Source organism: Chroicocephalus ridibundus, chromosome 3 (assembly GCF_963924245.1).
Source record: "Chroicocephalus ridibundus chromosome 3, bChrRid1.1, whole genome shotgun sequence".
Lineage (NCBI taxonomy): Eukaryota > Metazoa > Chordata > Aves > Charadriiformes > Laridae > Chroicocephalus > Chroicocephalus ridibundus.
Window position 1 is genome coordinate 73,080,042 of NC_086286.1, and position 17,702 is coordinate 73,097,743.

Genomic DNA, 17,702 nt, shown 5'->3' on the forward strand with positions numbered 1-17,702 from the left:
CACTCTACACACACGCTCGCGCATTACCACCAAAAAAATCACTCAGAGAGCTTTGTCACTGAAGCACTAATTTGTATCAGTTGTCCAAGACGCTTCAAGGAACTAAGACCTTAACTTTGGACGTACGTGACAATCAGCCTGTCTAGGAGACGTGAGATTTCATCTCAGGGTGAGCCCTTTTCTGGATGTTTCTGTATCCACCTTTCCAAGGGCATGATCCTCACAAAACGCTTGGAATGCCCTTCCCTTTGTACAGACGAACTAGGACAAGCAAGCTTAAATATGACTCATTGTTATTATTTAAGGACTATTTCAAGGAGCCATTCCTTGTGCTGGTGCTTGTGTAGTATCTCTCAGAGCTGTAAATCCACTACCACGGTCCTGCTTATTTTTCCCCTTCTTTACGAATAGGTGGGGGAAAAATTTGGACTTAAAATGGCAAGCAAATTTGAAAGCAGGAAGCTGTACAATAACTGCATGATCATTATATTTTGATTTTTCAAATAAAAAAAGGAGTTGAATCATCTTCCCTTTAGAGTTCAATGCTGCAAACTGAAGCGCTGCATGTCTTCCTTAGTGATAGGGACCTAAATGGTGAAGCAGTAGACAGTATATGAAATCCCAGCCTTATCAAAATCAGTACCTTTCTCCCATTGACTCTGAAGGAATGAGGATTTGATTCCAGAAACTGATTGTCAATCAAGCAATCTGATTACCTGGGGAAACATAAACTAGAGGCAATGATTTCATAATGTTGAATGTAGGCCATATATAAAAATAGTTTGAAAAATTATGCGATAGTATCTTACTACTATCTTTTTTATAATAGTTTGCAATTAAGTATATATTTTCTGAGGCTCATGGGAAGATTTGTATAACAGTAGTTCATGCTGACTATGACTTTGTTGCAGGAGTGACACAAACGATGCTTGTTTTTCCAGTGTTGTGAAGGTATCTGAATCTGATCCTGTGAAATTTCAGTTCAAAGTAAATCCAGATGGATTAAATCAAGAATACTGCTGAAATGCAGTGACTGGGGAAAAATGAAGAGGGAAGAAATGAGTTTGGATTATAAGACAGAATCAAAAGATATATGGACATATAAAGCAGTAAAAGACAATTAGAAAATAGATTTATACTAAATTAAAACTTTATTGACTAATGTTCTCCAGACAACATGATCCAACGGACTATGGTTGCATACATGCAATGAAGTTGAACACAACAGTAGTTTAACATGGAATGTCAAACAAATTAATATAATGTATTAAATGAAACAATTTATCTGTGTTGCTGTTGCTGCAAAATGAAACCAAGCTATGTATTTCCTTGGTCAATCTGTGTTCAGCTAAGAGGCTATGCATTTGAAGAAACTGGTAGATTTCTTTAGCATATATTTCAAATAAATTAGCTAGAATTGTACTCTTTAAAAATCCTTTCAACTTCACTTGCATTTCAAACAAAATCTAAGTGTAAACACTAAAGTTGCTAGAGCCATCTAGAAAGACCTAACTGTCAAAACTCGGAGTGGACGTTACAGTTCAGTAAATGTGAATATTTAGAACAAGAAAAATACCAGTTACTGCAAAAGTCATGTAGGCATCTTATTATTAATCCAGCACAAAGCATTTCTTCTAAGTTTCTCACATAAAAGACTAAAGCTTGCTTACAGTACTACATCTTCTATCATTCAAGCATCATTATTACCTATCAGGGAGATTGGCTAGATGACCTAATGGGTCTTTTCCACCCCTAACTTCTACAAAAGAAACTCATTCATGCCAGAAAGAACATGGTTCGCTACATCTTGGGCTTGATCCTGTAGCCTTCATTCAGGCAAAACTCCCACTGACTTAAAAGAGAGATTTTCCAGAGCAAGACATCCAGGATTAGGCCCTTTTTATTTTTTTTTACTTTTAAAAAAGCATCCATTTAGGATACATGGAAAATATTCTATAGAATTAAAAAAATATAATGACATGTGCTTCACTTGCATTGAAGGAATCAGAGAATGTAAACACCATAGTGGCCCACATCTTCACAATACCCATGAAAAAGTGTCAACTGCTAGTAATCTGTGTGTGTTTATTTCTCAATGTATGCTTCTAAGGCTGTTCTGTGTATACCTTCACCTCCACATCCACACACATATATATACACCCTTAATATACATAAAGGTGTGATAAAATTCACTAGAGGCAGTTGCTTGCCTGTCTTAACGCTTAAATCTGCAAGTGGCAGCAAACTGGGTTTTATATGACGCTAATTAGACTGTACGTGAGCAGCAGGACACGAATATTGCTGTGAGCAAGAAAGTGTGGTTGCCGGTTCTGCAAGTGTGGAGCCATCCCGCTTACGCACATCACAAAATCTACCTGTGCGAAGGGCTGGAAAGGCAGGTGACCAAAGTATTTCTTGGTGGGCCATGTCTGAAATCTGAGTTGAATGACTCAAAGGCTGTAGATTGTATTCACAGGAGCCTTTCGACAACCTGGAGGACCATGTAGGAAAGTTTACCTTCAAAGTGCACTTTCTAAAAATGGAATGTTCTTGACAGGGAAATGATCAGAGGCAATCCTGGACTTTTTTGCTTGTTGAATAGGAAAAATGCTTTCATCTTCAGGCAGCACTTCACCCTGACAAATGTGAGTTCAGTTATTATTGGGTTTTAGTATTACAGAAGATTCTTTAGAAACAAACACGATAGTACACACATACACATACACTCAGATATTTACAGCCTTTCTAGAAAAACAACCCCCTACCTTAGTACTGACTACCTATCCTTTTCCTTTTTTCTTTTTTTTTTTTTTTTAGTATTTAAATTCTTTAAACCAGCTACATTAAATACCAATGTGTACTGTACCACCCCACACCAACCCCACATCCCCCCAAAAAAACAGCAAGTATTTTAAAAGTTTGTTCACTCGTTTGTTTGTTTTTATGATTGTTAAAATCTCCTGCTTGAGACTGTTAAGTACCACCTCCACTGGAACAAGATCAGCACTGACTGCATCTTCCAATGCACGTCGTTTCATAGTAGAGCAAGTACTGCAGCTAGAAGCTTAGATCTCCAGGTCGTCAGGTCGAGGCCTGCTGCTGGCTCGGCTGCTGGCTCTGCTGGGGGGCCTCTGGTCCACAATGGTGAGCGGTTGCAACTCGTGTCCCGACGCCAGTTTTTTAGTGTTCTGGTGCTCATCGGAGAAGTCGAAGGGCTGGGCGTGCGAGTTGGAGATGGTGCTGCCAGCTTGCCCCATTCTGTTCTGCTCCGCGCTGTAGTTGGCCCAGTTTTGCTCGCTGGCTTGCTTATTGTAGTTACGACAGGAGGAATTGTTCCTGTCTCCGGTAACGAGCTTGTACCCCGGGGGAGACATGGGAGACAAGGGGGCAGTCGGTGAGGAGCAGCCATTGTAATAAGCATATTTGGGGGAGCCGCAGTCCTTGGAAGGGCTCATGGCACCGCTGTGGGAGTAGGGGTCGGTTTTCCCTTTCACGCGATCCTTGACACCCTTGAAGAACACGTAGAAAAGCTCGATGATGTTCAAGGCAAGAGACACCAAGGACACAACCAGCATGAAGAGGATGAAGATGGTTTTCTCAGTTGGACGGGAGAGGAAACAGTCCACTCTGTGTGGGCATGGATCTCGCTCACAGGTGTAGATGGCATTCAGGCTAAACCCATAAATGTACCACTGTATCAGCAAGAAAGCCACCTCGAAGACAGATTTAAACAGGATGCTGATGATGTAAGTACGGAGCAGTCCCCCACGCATCTTCACTTTGCCATGCTCTTCAATCCCATACTTGAATTTCTTAATTTCTATTTGCTTGAGGTGCATATCCACATTCACACCATCATTTTGGACCACCTTGAGCTCTTCTTCTCTTTTGTTCAGCTTCTCTTCTTTCCTCATTACATAGAACACGTGCGCCAGGTACAAAAGGGTAGGTACGGACACAAATATGATCTGCAGAACCCAGAAGCGCACATGGGAGATGGGGAAGGACTTGTCATAGCAGACGTTCTCGCAACCAGGCTGTTGAGTGTTGCACCGGAAAGCAGACTGTTCATCTCCCCAAGCAGATTCAACTGCTGTCCCCAGTAGCAAGATTCGGAAAATAAAGAGGACAGACAGCCACACTTTCCCTCCGGCAGTGGAATAGGCTTGAACCTTGTCAAGAAGTTTTCCTAAGGCACTCCAATCACCCATCTTCACAGGATGCTGGCTAAAGAAGGACACAAAGGAAAAAAAATAGTGATGGTTAAGACAGAGCTTTTATACCATCGATACAGTGAATCACAGATTGAGACTAACAGAGCAGGGACGCCAGCTTCGTTTTAACTCATGTTTTTTACATGATCTGAAGAGAAACCAGAGTTTTAATTAGTCTGCAGGTGGAGTGGGAACGCAGGGAAACTGAAAAGAGGAAGTAACATGTAATGTCTCAGAGCACAATGAAAAAGGAGGTTTCTAAGTTCACTCCAGTTTTCAAGGAGTCCATGAAACCCTCAGTTGCCACCGTGGTTGGCTCAGCTTCCTTGGTGGCAGCCTCAGTTCGATGATCTACACCTGCCTCAGGCAGAAAACAGCTGTGACACACTGCTGAAACAGGGTGTGGAAGTACACAGTGGCACTGCCCGAATGTGCTAGGAATACATGAAAGATTTCTCTCTTTCAGTGTGGATCATCCACGGTAATTTTTATGTTCACTCTTTAAGAGGATAAGAAAGCAAACCCTAGTATAACCTAAATGCAAAATGTTACACTAAGTTAATGTTAGGGTCAGATACCTAAGATTTTATCATTGCAAAATGTGTGCTATTTTTACTACAGCAAAATGAAATTGAGTTCTTGGCTATCACTATGTTGTCTGTAATACACTTAAAAGTATAGTTCCTAATGATGCCCAGCTTATACTATAGTTAACTTCAGAAAAAACTTGCTATCTAAATAAAGTTTATACATTAGTATTTCCAGCACAAAGATCATGGTTAGTAGTCTTTACCTATAGTTTTATGAAGGAATCAAAAATAGTAAATACGTGAAGCACAGCTAAGCTCATGTTACCATATTGGAGGAACTGGTTTCCTGTTTATCTGTGGCTTGCTTAATTTATTGTAGTTTCAGCTTTGTATTTGCATGTCTTTGTATTTAAATTCCTTCACTTTGTTTTGAAAGGAAAAAAGATTTAGCAAGAAAAAAAGGTAAATGAGCTCTTTCTCTTTTCAAGGCAACTCCTGGCGTGGGGTTTGCATTCCAAGCGTTGAACACTGCAAGTTTAAATTGTCTCTCTCGACTTGAGTTTTAAAGTGCACATTTCTGGGACACCGTCAGCTTCTCGGGGATATCTGGAAATACACAGGATGACATAAAAGAAATGAAATGGTTTACTTGATGGGTTAGATTCCTAGGGAAAACAAAGCTCACTATAGGGTTCTTATCAACTGGAGAATGATAACCTTATCTGCATAAAAACTTACATTTTAACGTGCCCCACATGAACAAGCATGTGAAATCGGGCACTTAAAAGGAAAAATAATCACAAAGTTTCCCTTTTAAAGTAGATGCTGCTGGGTGTAGACATTTGTTCCGTGCATGCTGAGTAATCCCTTCCTAGTATTAATAGTTTTGATAATGTCCAAATTATTTCCTCCCCACCGCATCATGGGTATATTCCGTAGCGAAGGTCATTTATAGAAAAAGCCCTTTTTGGATAATTCATAAAATAGGAAATTTTAGCACCTTGGAGATTTTCTCTCAAGAAGCAGTGAGTCACTGGAAACATAAGATTCTAAGTCTGGCAAACTCAATTGTAACAATAGATGCCAAATCAAAACACACCATTCCTGCCATCGGCAAGAGCCTGAGAGAGTAATGGGAGACAAGTGTTTAAAGTACTCACTCCCATAGCTCTCAGATGCCAGGTATCTTTGAACCCCTGAAAAATACCCCAGGGCCGTCTCCTCTGTCTGCCTTGCTCTGAAGTTCACCTACTGCGGCGTGCAGACCCTTCCTCACGTCATTCCTTGTTCGGGTGAATGAAGCCCCATCAAAGGATCAGGCCAGCTCCAGACTTTTAAATCTGGAAGCCTCCACTGGGAGGAGTACACGGCGTGTTTATCTCTGACACTTCCCTTCAGCCATCCCGAGCTTTAGTCCTTCCCAGGAAAAGCTACTTTGTCTTTACGGGCTCAGGGTGGCAGAGAAGGAGTCGGGCACAGGACCGCGGAGGTCTCTGGAAAGGCTGGAATGAAATGTGACCACGTTCCTCCTCAGGCTGGGATTGTTAAAACAGAGAACAGCCTGTAACTATAGAACACGTGAAGTTTGTTTTAAAAGCAAGCTATTTGCTCCATGTCCTAGAAGTGGAAGTGGACAGAAGGAGCCTTTTTCAAGTAACAGCTTCTTGATTTAATTAGGCAGCTTTCCGATGATTCGAAACTACTGCATTAACAGACTTTCCTCAGACTCAACGTATTTTTTTACTGTCTAAATGTTATTTCAGATTGAAAGTTTGATTAAGAAAACAGAGGACATGTTATTTCTAGGCAGTTATGTGTTGTTTGTTTTTTAATTACGCTCCACTCTGGTCCATTAATGCAACGTGATTTACTTCAGTTTTGACCTACTTAATCCCACACCTGCAATATTTTGAGAATTTACTACCTATTTTTTAATTTGCTTCAGCATGCAAAATTGCTAAGTTTCATTTATGTCCTCTGGCAATATAAACTCCAGGAGGAAACATTCCATGCTTGAATTACTCATACATAGTTTTGAAAAGCAATTTTTTTTTAAAGAGATCAGTTACACACTAGCCTTTGCCAGTGATAAAAAACCCCACATCAATTCAAAACATTGTACTGTTAATCAGATAACCTTGTGGTGGCACAAATATATTATTCCTTTGCTTAAGTGGATTCTATTGCTTTATGAAACACAGTACTTTGTTTTGTTGTGGAGAAAATTCATTCATCGGCTTTAACTTGTTTGCTTTCGGGACACTGAAAGACCGTTTTTTATTAACCGATTACAATATCTGTTTACTAGGTATAAAAAGAGGGTTTGTATCAAACAGTTATTTAAGTATTCTAGCTTTGTAAATAGTTTGAAATGGATGGAAGATAACCTTTAAAAATAGTTCTTCAGCATTCTGGACTTAAACTTTTTTTAACAATTCCAAACACCTTAAATGAGTCCACTGAATGACACAGGTTGACCTGATCGATTGGTACAATTTCAGTACTTCAGGAAATTAAGGATGTGGCTGATGATGAGTCTGTGCATTTCATGAGTTCTTACTGATTATTACTTTACAGGATTATAACCTTTTTCTGAGACAGACTAATGCTGGCCTAGTAAACTCTTTAAAAGATGGATTTCTTCCAGGTCCTACTGTGTGTGGGTAAAGATAGGAAAAAAAGCCATAGAGCAGCAGGAGATATGACAACATTCATCTGCATGAGTTTCGGATGACCACATATATAAGAAATTTGATTTGTAAGCCACAATTAAGAAACTCTAGACCTATTTTTTTATGGACGGCATTCATCATGTCATCTGGTTCATATTTTCCAGCAAGAATAATGCAAACTCAGTGCTGTGCTAACATGCCCAGGTCTGACTACAGTGTTAAAAGGTCACATGCTTGTGGATGGAAGAGCAGTAAGTGTTAGTGTGGCATCTAGAACGGGATTTTGCAGCTGAAGCAGTTGGGAAACGAGGCAAAGTTTTGGTTTTCCTACCTTTCCTGCGTTTTTCTGTGTGCTCACACACACACAAATAGCCAACAAAAGACTCTGGACCTTGAACATCAATCAGCTTGAGTAGTTCCCAAAAGCAACCAGCATTACGGAGAAAGCAGCCGAGGTGTACAACTGATGGGATTTGGATGGGTTGGAATAGGGAAGGCTAGTTTTCTGAAATCTTACGAAAATAATCAACAGTCTTCCAGACTTTCCCCTGGAAAGGTGTAGTTCATTTGTAGGTCTGCGGATGAGCTTCAGTTCATTTCATCCACTGGACAAAGATTACGCACTAAATGGTTGTAGTAGCTAGAATTTAAAGTGTCAAAACTGTGTGGTTTTTTTCGTTGTCTGCTAGTGTTACTGGTGGTTCTACCACTAGTGGATCTACCCCACAGCCTTTGCCTCTCCTGTGTTGTACACTCTCCACCTAATTTAATTCTAAAGCATAGTTGCAAAAGGACCCAAAGCAACCGTAAGCACTTTCTTAGACATTTGCTAATTGTACAAGTTAGGTCTACCCTCTGTGTTACTACGCACATTCATCCCTCTCCTGGCTCACTTTGGAATATAAGAGAAGAAACGCTGAATTCCCTGAGGGGGCCTCGGGCCCTCTGGTGCTCCTGCTTGTGGATTTTGAAATCTGGATTTCTAAAATGTACATGTGGCGTAAACAACAGACCAGGTGCCTCCATGCGAGATAAATTCAGTGGGTAACATGGGGAGGAGACATCAGAGACGGGGGGGAAAGAGAGAGCCAATTTATCTGATGAAACAGATACATTGCTCAATGTCATCTAACCTTCCTCATGCCCACAGGAATCCTTGGCCTAAACCAACATTCATTTCAGAGACAAATAAAATTAATCTTTCGTACTTGCACAATATGAGAGCCGAGATAACTTTACAGTTTGCGCTCCTAAGTGTATAAGCATTCAGATTTCTGTCGCAAATCAAATCCCTTGTGTCCCTCTCTTCCCTCTTCTGAACTCAGCCTGCTGCTCACCCCTCTCCCATTTGTATGCTTGTTAGGTATCATGGGTCAGTGCCAGTGTTTGGCTTTGAAGTTTCTGAAGGAAACACTTCAGTAAACATCCCAAAGACTAGAGGCTTAAATTCTGCAGTGCAGTGTGCTGTCCAGATGTTAAAAATGGCAGGATGAAAGCTTCACGCAAGTCCTCCAACTTGCTCCCTGTGCGCTCACAGACACGCACACACACAGAAGTCAGGCAAAAGGTGTCCGTAGCCCATTTTTGTCGCCATTACCAGGGGTTTTCATCATAAATCTCATGTACACAAATCAAAAGGAACTCCTCAGACAAAATATGCCACTTCGTGAGGCTCGCTGGTTATCTCAAGGCAGAACGTGAGGACACCCATAAGCACACTATATTCTTGTTTAAGAGGAGAACGTGTTACTCGATAAGATAGACTCTGTGCTTCGTCTGTCTTTCAGCTGAAGGCTCTTTTTCCTGCCTCCTCGTGTTGCTCTTTAACTACTGGCGAGCAGCAGGCAACAATCGCTATAAGGAATCACTCCAAGTCTTGCAATGTAAAAAGCTTTTTAGTTCTCCAAGAGATGCTGCTCAAGCATTATTTTTTTTTTTCCTCTGCATTTTGGTATTTAAGCCTTCAAGCTAATATAAAGGGAATGTGTCATATTGGGATTATGACACATATTGTGGATGTTCTTGCACAGTTCCTCTTAGACAACTTTCATTTATATCCACCCAAGACTTTCACAGACATTGCCAACGTGGTAAAGGCATATCATGATATCTCACATTCCTTCTCTAAAATCCCTCACCGAGGTTGCTAAAACAGAGTAACTATACACAAACCAGGTTAAAAATCCATAACCCACGTCTGGATTTTATCACATCTATTTTAAAAGAAAAGGGGAAAACTTATCAGGAAGACCACGTGAAAGTCACCACTCTGGTAGCTGCAGCATTTAACAAAGCACCTAATTAAGAACCTTGCTCCGCAGAAACTATTAGGCATCAATCAGGATTTCCATATGAAAGCAAAACGTGTGGGGCAGAAAGGGGGACGCACTCAGGACAAGGTCTCCCTATTAGCAACTTCTGATGCAATTTCGGTCCAACAGAGGAGACCGAAGCGCACCTCGGGTTTGTTTTTCTTTTTTCTTTAAAAGAGCTCATTTAGTCAGAGGCGAGAACACAGAGTAGCGATTTCACCCAAACACTAGCAACAAGTCTGCAACTCAGCCCTGCTCTCACAACTTCAGCGCAGTTTCTCTCTCGGTGGAGCAAGGTCAGAAGTTGTGGAAGTGTAATGATCTGCTGAAACGTATAGAAACGTGACCAAAGAAAGAAAAGAATTCCTCCAAGTTTGAGCTTAGCGCTTTAAGACAACTTACACTTTTATGGATGTCTATTTTTAAACAAGTTCAACCATCGGCGCAGCAACACAAAATTCTTAACGGTGGAAAAAAGAAAAAAAGTGTTTGCAGAAAAAGTGGTACACAAAAAGGAAAACTTTCAACTTACCCTTGCTGATCAGCAGTGAAACTGGATCAGGATACTTCTTTGGAGGGTTAAAGTAAAATGGAAGAGCACGTTCAGGCACTCAGACCTGTCTATTTAAACTTTAAAAGTCTACTGCTGGTTTGTATTTTTCATCCTTCCTTCCCCACTAATGAAAGAAAAGTGCTGATACCTCGTAAAAGTTTTTTCTAACTTGGAACGCTGGGAGAGCTTTTAACAAGTTTTCAAGCCTCTGACTGTGAAAGAGGAGGGGAGAAGGAGGGGTGGCAGCCCAGGAGGAGGGGCGCGCTGCAAATGGAGAGGAGGAAGGTGGGGGAGGAGGGAAAGAACTGAAGGCACAGCAAAAAACCAGCCCGGGGAAAAGGAGAGAGCGAAGGCGTGAAGGTCCACTCTTGCTGATGTAACAAAACAAATCTAAGGGCAGTCAGCAGCCACGCCACGCCAGCAGCCCCCCCCCGCCCTCCCCGGTCACTGAGGGCACCTGGGTGGCACTTCATCCAGATCTGGGCTTGCCCGGGACAGATGAAACAATTTAGCTCTCTGGTGTGCACCAGGAGTTTCACTAGAGGGAAGGGGAAAAAAGCGTGAAAGGGATTAATGAGTAACCAGCGTGAGCCTCCTGGATGCTGGGGCTGGACCACCTAGCTCTTGTCTCCATTCCCTCCTTGCCACCACATAGGAGAGGAAGCCCTCTCAAGCCCTCTGGACTTTTTGTTGTGAACGTGGCTTTGTTTACTTACAGCTATTTCCTCTACGTGCACACATGAAAGTACACACCAGGAGCTGCGTGTTTGTTTCTACAGGAGATACACATCACACATTTTTTTTTTTTATTATTATTTTTGGTGTGTGTGTGTGTGTGTGCATGTCCATCCCATGGGAGAAATGAAGAAATGATCTCACATTCCAGGAAACTCTTTCCAGGAAACTTCAGAAAATAAAGCGTAGTACAGAGAATCAGTCTTTAATAGTGATAAGAAATGTTCCTGATGATTTTTGAGTGCGTTTTATGGAATAAAAGCATGGTCCAAAACTGATCTATTCAATTAGAACAAAACTAGTTTGGCTTTGCTCCTGACCAGTCCCTGGTTAATGGCTCCTTGAAAAATGCCTTCTCTATAGAACAGAGATTAATTTATTTCTCTGCCTGTGTTAAGCTCCTCACACATGGAGTCCAAGCTGCATTAGGAATTGGTCTTGTACTTGTTTGCGTCATGGGGTATTAGCTCCTCTGTGGGACTGCTTAAGAGCTTCTCTAGAAGAGATCGTGGTTAGACACTTCTCAACAAAGTTTCACATTTTGGGTTGTACCAGGCTCATTTGGGTTTAAATTAATGTTATTCTTATGGGCTGTTTCTGGGCTCAGTAGCACAGATGAGCATTTTGTTGCTCTTTAAAGGCTATAAAGGAAGGGAGAAGTCCAGTAATGGCCATTAAGAAGTTCCTAAATAAAGATTCTCTTTACAGTTTCCTCTTGAAATAATGAATGTTGCACTCTACAACACAACCTAGATATTGCTGCTTATTTTTCACAGCCCTTACCCACTGTTTTTCACCCAGAACGCTCTGGAGAAGAGAACTAAGACAAGATCTTTGTAGAAAGATCCTCAGCAGGGAGCTTTGAAGCTGGGAAACAAACACACCGTCCTGGTTCTTGCTCTGGAGCTGTTTGCAGCAGACCACACTGCCTCCTGTTTGAGAAAAAGAGCTAGTACACTACAACTGTACACCTTCCATCCTCCCTCCTCTGGCTACGGACGGAGGCGGCTGGTTTCCCTAGCTTGCCCCCTTTCCTTTGATACTGGCTGTTAGTTTTGCCAGCTTTTTTAGTTATTACAGTTGTCCAAGCCATATGGCAGAAAGAAACTTTTTCTTCATGTTCTGTGAGTGTTGTTTTAAGGTTGCTTTTTCTCTTCACAGCAAGGGAGAAATGGAGCTTTGTGCTTAACAGGCTGTGGGCCCTTGTTCTTGGGGATGAAAAAATTGTCGTATACAAACCATAGTGTTTCACTGACTTCATGACTATGGTATAGCCAGTGAGTAGAGTACACATAATGCTCCTGCTACTGCTCCATAAAACACTGGTTATTCTAGAGCAACGTACAAAACGCCACCAACATGGCTACGAGTGCACTGATGCTGAGACAATGAGGAGATTTGTGATGTCGTATATGTTGATGCTGAAAAAGCTGCCCCTTAGGAAAGAAGCATTATGCCAGGAAAAACCCCTTGAATTATAGCATGCTAGAATACAGCGCTATCATTCCCTGTCAAAGCTGGCAGGATCACAGGGTCCAGCTTGCCTGATCTTGCATTTTTCCATGTATCTTCCTGTATAGGCTTTGAGTTTGTCAAGCACTCTCTTTTTAAAATGAGGACTGAGAAGTATTTCTCCGCTTAAATAAACAGTGTTTCTGAGAAGCCCAACACTCTTAAAATCCACTTCGCAAAACTAAAATGCATATGTTAGTAACAAGGGAAGGATAATTTTGCAGCAATAATAAGCATAGCACTTGGCTTTGCTACGGCATTGTCCACATGAAAAGGGAAAGTATTTCAAGTCTGCACTGTGATACCATCTAGAATTAGAAGTTTTATTAGTTCTGATAAAAATGCCTTGGAAATGTCTTTTAGAGTTTGGAAATAAGTCTCCACGATCACGTTTCACAGCCTGCTACCAGAACATATTCAGCTGAAGCTGAATGATGCAATGATCTACCATTTCAGAAGGTTACCAGAAAGTCTCACACTCATTTGCATCGCAATGAAGATAAGCTTTTCAGACCGAACGAATGTCTTCACACACAGCCCCTCTTCAGCTGAAGCTGTGTTCAACAGGGAAGCATGGGGGTCTCAGACATGAGACGTTTGCAAGTCTGTTCTTAATTACGGACTGAGAGATGGGTAAGAAGATCACAGTTAGATTTGAAGCCTCGTATTGTGGAACACAGGCTCTTTTTACATCATGGAACTGAAGATTTTGGAGCCCGGAGCTCTCTGGGACCTATATTGCCATCCATTGACATTTTGCCTTTTGGAGCAAAAGGTGCTGTCTTGTGAAGCAATCTTTTAGCATGGCAATGCTAGGACTGCAGAACCTGTTTCTCTTTGGTTTGGCAGCCTACAGCACAATCAGCAAGGGCACGTTCGCACTGCGACCCAGACGCAGTGCTGGAGCCCAGGCTCTGTCAAGTGCATCTCCGGGACTGAACCTTGGGGTGACTTCCACAGGATTTCTGTCCACCCTCTCATGAATCCTCGGCTGAATCAGTGAAATAGTTCAGAGCCCACCGTACCGCTGCTGCTTTTCTACGCGGGCTTATCAAAAGGAACCATAAATTGGATTATTTAGTATTTACAGCCTTTGACACACGTTCACGGTTAATACAGAATTCAGTCCACTGTTTTCTTTCTATTTATTACCTGAACATAAGCACAGAACTCTATACAGAAACTTTTTCCTCGTATTGCCTCCAAATATTTCCTCAAAAATATTTTAGTAACCTGATTCACCAGGAAAGCCCTGGCGAATGTTTCATTTGGAAAGCTCTCCAGTCCTTTGGCCATTACAAAATTTCCCGTTAATACCAGTGGGGTTCATGGTCTACTCCCAGTTAAGGATGTCTGTGATTTATGGAGCTCTTAAGACAAAGAGCATGTCTTCACTTGTTTTTGATTTGTTTGCAAAATTCACTTCCCAATACTCCCATGCTCAGCACTGTCCTCGTCCTGTGCAACCTGGGAGAGGAGTTCATGGACTGGGTAAACTGAATATACAGTAAACTGAGATGAATACGCACATGTAATACAGATTTTCTTGGGTGCCTTTCAAGGCAGCTGTGCAGTCACCCACGTCCCTGGATGGCACGTAAGCTTTGGCACGTTTACACCGATATCCCTTCTTACACATTTGGCTTTAAAGACAGACTTGTGAATAATGCGTGGCCCTGTTTCATGCCCTATTGAGGCAAAGCTTTCTCAGGATGTCCAAAGAACAATAATGCGGTATTTCTTGATTACCTAAGCACATAAATGTGCAGACTAATGATTTTTTTTTTTTTTTTTTAAAGCAGCCAGTGGTTTTCGCTTGTTTAAGGAATTTACACCATGAAGAAATATAACGCAGCTTAGAAGTTGCTGGCCACAGCCCTTGCATGTTCTGTCAGCCGGGGCCACTGGGCTGGAGCCCACTGGAAGCTGCTGCGCCCAGCGCCGTTGGGTCAGCAACACACCGCCTTCCCCCACTGAATTTCAAAGGGTCATCGCTTGTTCAGAGCAACGGCAATTGTCATCCCTGAAGCTGGTAGCTGTTCCCGCTTGGGTGGCACATAGCATAAAAGAGAATATTTTCTGATAATTGTAAGGATAGTAATAACAAAAAGTAGGATAACCACAAGACTGTCTCACTGCTTAGTGAGCACACTTGCCATTCCTTGTTGAAACTGGTCTCTCAGACTCTTTTGATGAAGCTATTAAATAGCTTCATCATTTTAATAGCTATCTAGCTATTAAAGCTAGATATTCCCTACGGGAAAAGGAGGCTTAGTCAGATTCTGCTCTTACTGATCTGCCTGCAAAAGGAAAAAAAAAACTGCTATTTTATAAGACACCCTGCTGGAAACACATCAAGACTGAAGTACCTCGATGGAAGTGTGGAGAACTTCTCAGTGACAGATGCCATCGGATCAGAGCCCAGCCTAGCACATGGCCCCTGTTCTCTGGAAATACTTTGCACTGTTGCACAGTCATCTATCTAGAATCTCAGAGCGTTTTATAAATATTAATGTGGAACAAGTTACCTTATATTAACCTATTTTACAGAGATGGGAATTTTGTCGTGGAGAATATCAGTACCTCTTCTGAGTCATAGACAGCTCATGGCACAACCGGGATTAGAAACAAAATTTCTTAATGCCCGGCTCCATCCTTTAAGCTCCAAATTATTCTGTCCTATTCTCTAGTTGCTTTTTGAAATATCACCTAGTAGCAAAAACTAAATGAGTGTTTCTTGTTGCAATATATGAGAATCACAGAGAAGGAAAATACATTGTTCAAAGTTTGGGGTGACTGTCTCCTTCATGCTGGCGCCTGCCACTTCATACCACTAAGATCTCACTGCAACTTCTTCATGGTGATACTCAGCTTGCTCACTTTCCCAGGCTGTGTTTAGAAATACGAATTCATTCTTGGCTCACTGATGGACAGAAAGGGAGAAGGGTAATACATGGAGGCTCAGATGCTCTTCAGCTATGCCAAGGAACTTCTAAGCCCCATTACAGACAGCTTAGACACCAGCAAAGTTAGACTTAAAAGGATTTATCCCAACATTGTAACTGATTCCGATCAATATTTCCTCTGAGTTAGCTGCCCCTCTAGAAAGAAAATAGAAAACCATTCAAAGAAAGAATGAAGTATGAGTTCACAGATCCTTATGAATTTGGCTCCACCTTCTGTACACAGTGAAAATAAACATGAATTATATTGGATCTTGAGTGTCAGTTAAACTTTTTGTTTATTTTATTTTCCACTTCACTTTCAAAAATCCTGCACTGAGATGGTCTCGTGGTATTTTGTGTGCTTTTATTTCTCTATATCGGTGGTGAGGATTTCCAGTCATTTGGTTCCAAAGGATGGGAGTTTTTAAAAACAAATATGGCCATTTCAGGTTTTCAAAACGCAGAGTCACATAGTGTGAAAGTAAGGTAGCCTTTCACAAAACAGTCTTTAAATTTCTTCAGGGTGTCTTGCTATGGCTAATACATTAGAAAAGAAATAAAACACATTTTCAGAATACGTATTGACACCATCTGCTAATTCCTCTGATAGGAAATCTCACTGAATCCAATAAATCTGCACACAGTAAGTACTACCCAGCAAAGTCAACTCCAAAATAGAAACCTGCACAAGAAAAATAGAGTAGGTAAATCCCCCAAATTACTACCCAGTTGAAGATAATTTTGCACCTTTATCGATGTGAAACATTTTCTTTATTACTAAACAGAAAATCAGATGTGCAATAATCATTGTGCTTTGAATGTTTAGAAAAAGTGAGTTTGATGGCTTTGACATAAATTCTAATACCTTTTGTCCAGGCTTTACGAACAGCAACTGACTTACTGTGGTAGTCTTTGAAATCTCGTAGAAATTGATGAGTTGTCCACATGTGGCTGAACCAAGGGACAGAAAATTTGGCTACTTTTGCCCATGTCAGAAGAGCAAAAGGGAAACATGTGAGCTCCCTTCCCCTCAAGAAATCTCACCTTTTCCATCCTGTCCTCAGAATATCCTCAGGTTTTATTTCATTTTGCTTTTTCATCTTCTCATTTAAATAATTTCAGAGTTTCACTTGGCCTTTGAATGGATTTGGTAATGGGAGGCATAAAGCAATAGTCACAGAGCAATATTTTTATCCTTAGTTAGGCAATATCATTGGTTATAGAGAATTAAGTTGAGCTCCTTCAATATTTAAATAAGCATTGAAGTCTAACCAAAAGTACTTTTTTTCCAGAAGAACAAAATAAACACTTTATTTATGTCGGTCTACAAATTGTTTAATATTTGGAAATAAGTCGCTTTTTTTTCTACCACTTCCTACACATAAAAAGAACAAGAATAAATTATTTATAGGCTCTCATTTATTATTCCATATGTTTGAGTAAGATTTGTTAATCACATTATTCATTTAATTCATTTTTTTTATTCATCACAAGATTGGATAATGCTTGTGGGCAGCCTTTTCCTGTAGACACAATAATTTTTAGATTGACTAGCTAATTCATATTTAGATGAGTGACTGTGTTCACTCACCTGCAGACAGCCTATGTTGGTCATTTTAAAGTCTTCTCCCCACATAACTGTCATTGAAACAAAAAGGATCGTCTGTCCTCTCACTTCATGTTTTTTTGGGCTGCAGACAAGAGAAATTTAACGTCACCTGAGAGAATGGGCCTGAAATACACTATTTCTAAAGATTTCTGAAAGACGAGGGCAGGGTGTGTGAGATGTTCCTGGCTGAAAGGCAAAGGCACCCTCATTGGGTTTGTTGGTAGCGTCTCGGGGGTGTTTAAGGACGTGAACATTTCAAGGCTTCCCCTTCATTTTCCCTACACCATTCTGTTGCCATTTGCTGTACAGCTGCATATATGTTGGCCAGAATCTTTTGAGGAGCATAACTGCTCCTTTCTTTCAGCATTGTGCAGGAGTAACTGTTGTAGACATGAAAGGGTCTACAAAGAACTGAACATCAAGAAATTTTACATAAAAGCAAGTAAAAGTTATTAATAGGGTTGACTGCCAGTAAAAGCACAAATTGATTAAAAATATACTAGTAATTAAGGGGTTCCCATAAGAACAGCTTTAGGAAAACAACTGGAAAATTAATCTACTGGAATTAGCTGCTTCTGTTATAAGATTTTCCCAGAAAGGGATCTCTCGGTATAATCCAT

The 17,702-nt window shown here is 41.0% G+C and overlaps 1 protein-coding gene across 1 annotated transcript; it reads right to left on the bottom strand.

Moving 5' to 3' along the window:
• Window positions 1-1,128: 1,128 nt before the first annotated feature.
• On the bottom strand, window positions 1,129-10,509 carry GJA1 (gap junction protein alpha 1). Its single transcript, XM_063329697.1, has 2 exons — window positions 10,261-10,509; window positions 1,129-4,227 (listed from the first exon to the last, which is right to left on the bottom strand). Exon 2 carries the CDS (start codon window positions 4,209-4,211, stop codon window positions 3,066-3,068), a length of 1,146 nt encoding a protein of 381 aa, XP_063185767.1. The 5' UTR covers window positions 4,212-4,227; window positions 10,261-10,509; the 3' UTR covers window positions 1,129-3,065.
• Between the last annotated feature and the right edge of the window lie 7,193 nt (window positions 10,510-17,702).

What these genes read in the sequence shown, in the direction of transcription:
- GJA1 (XM_063329697.1), bottom strand. Translation starts at nt 4,211, where the DNA reads ATGGGTGATTGGAGTGCCTTAGGAAAACTTCTTGACAAGGTTCAAGCC.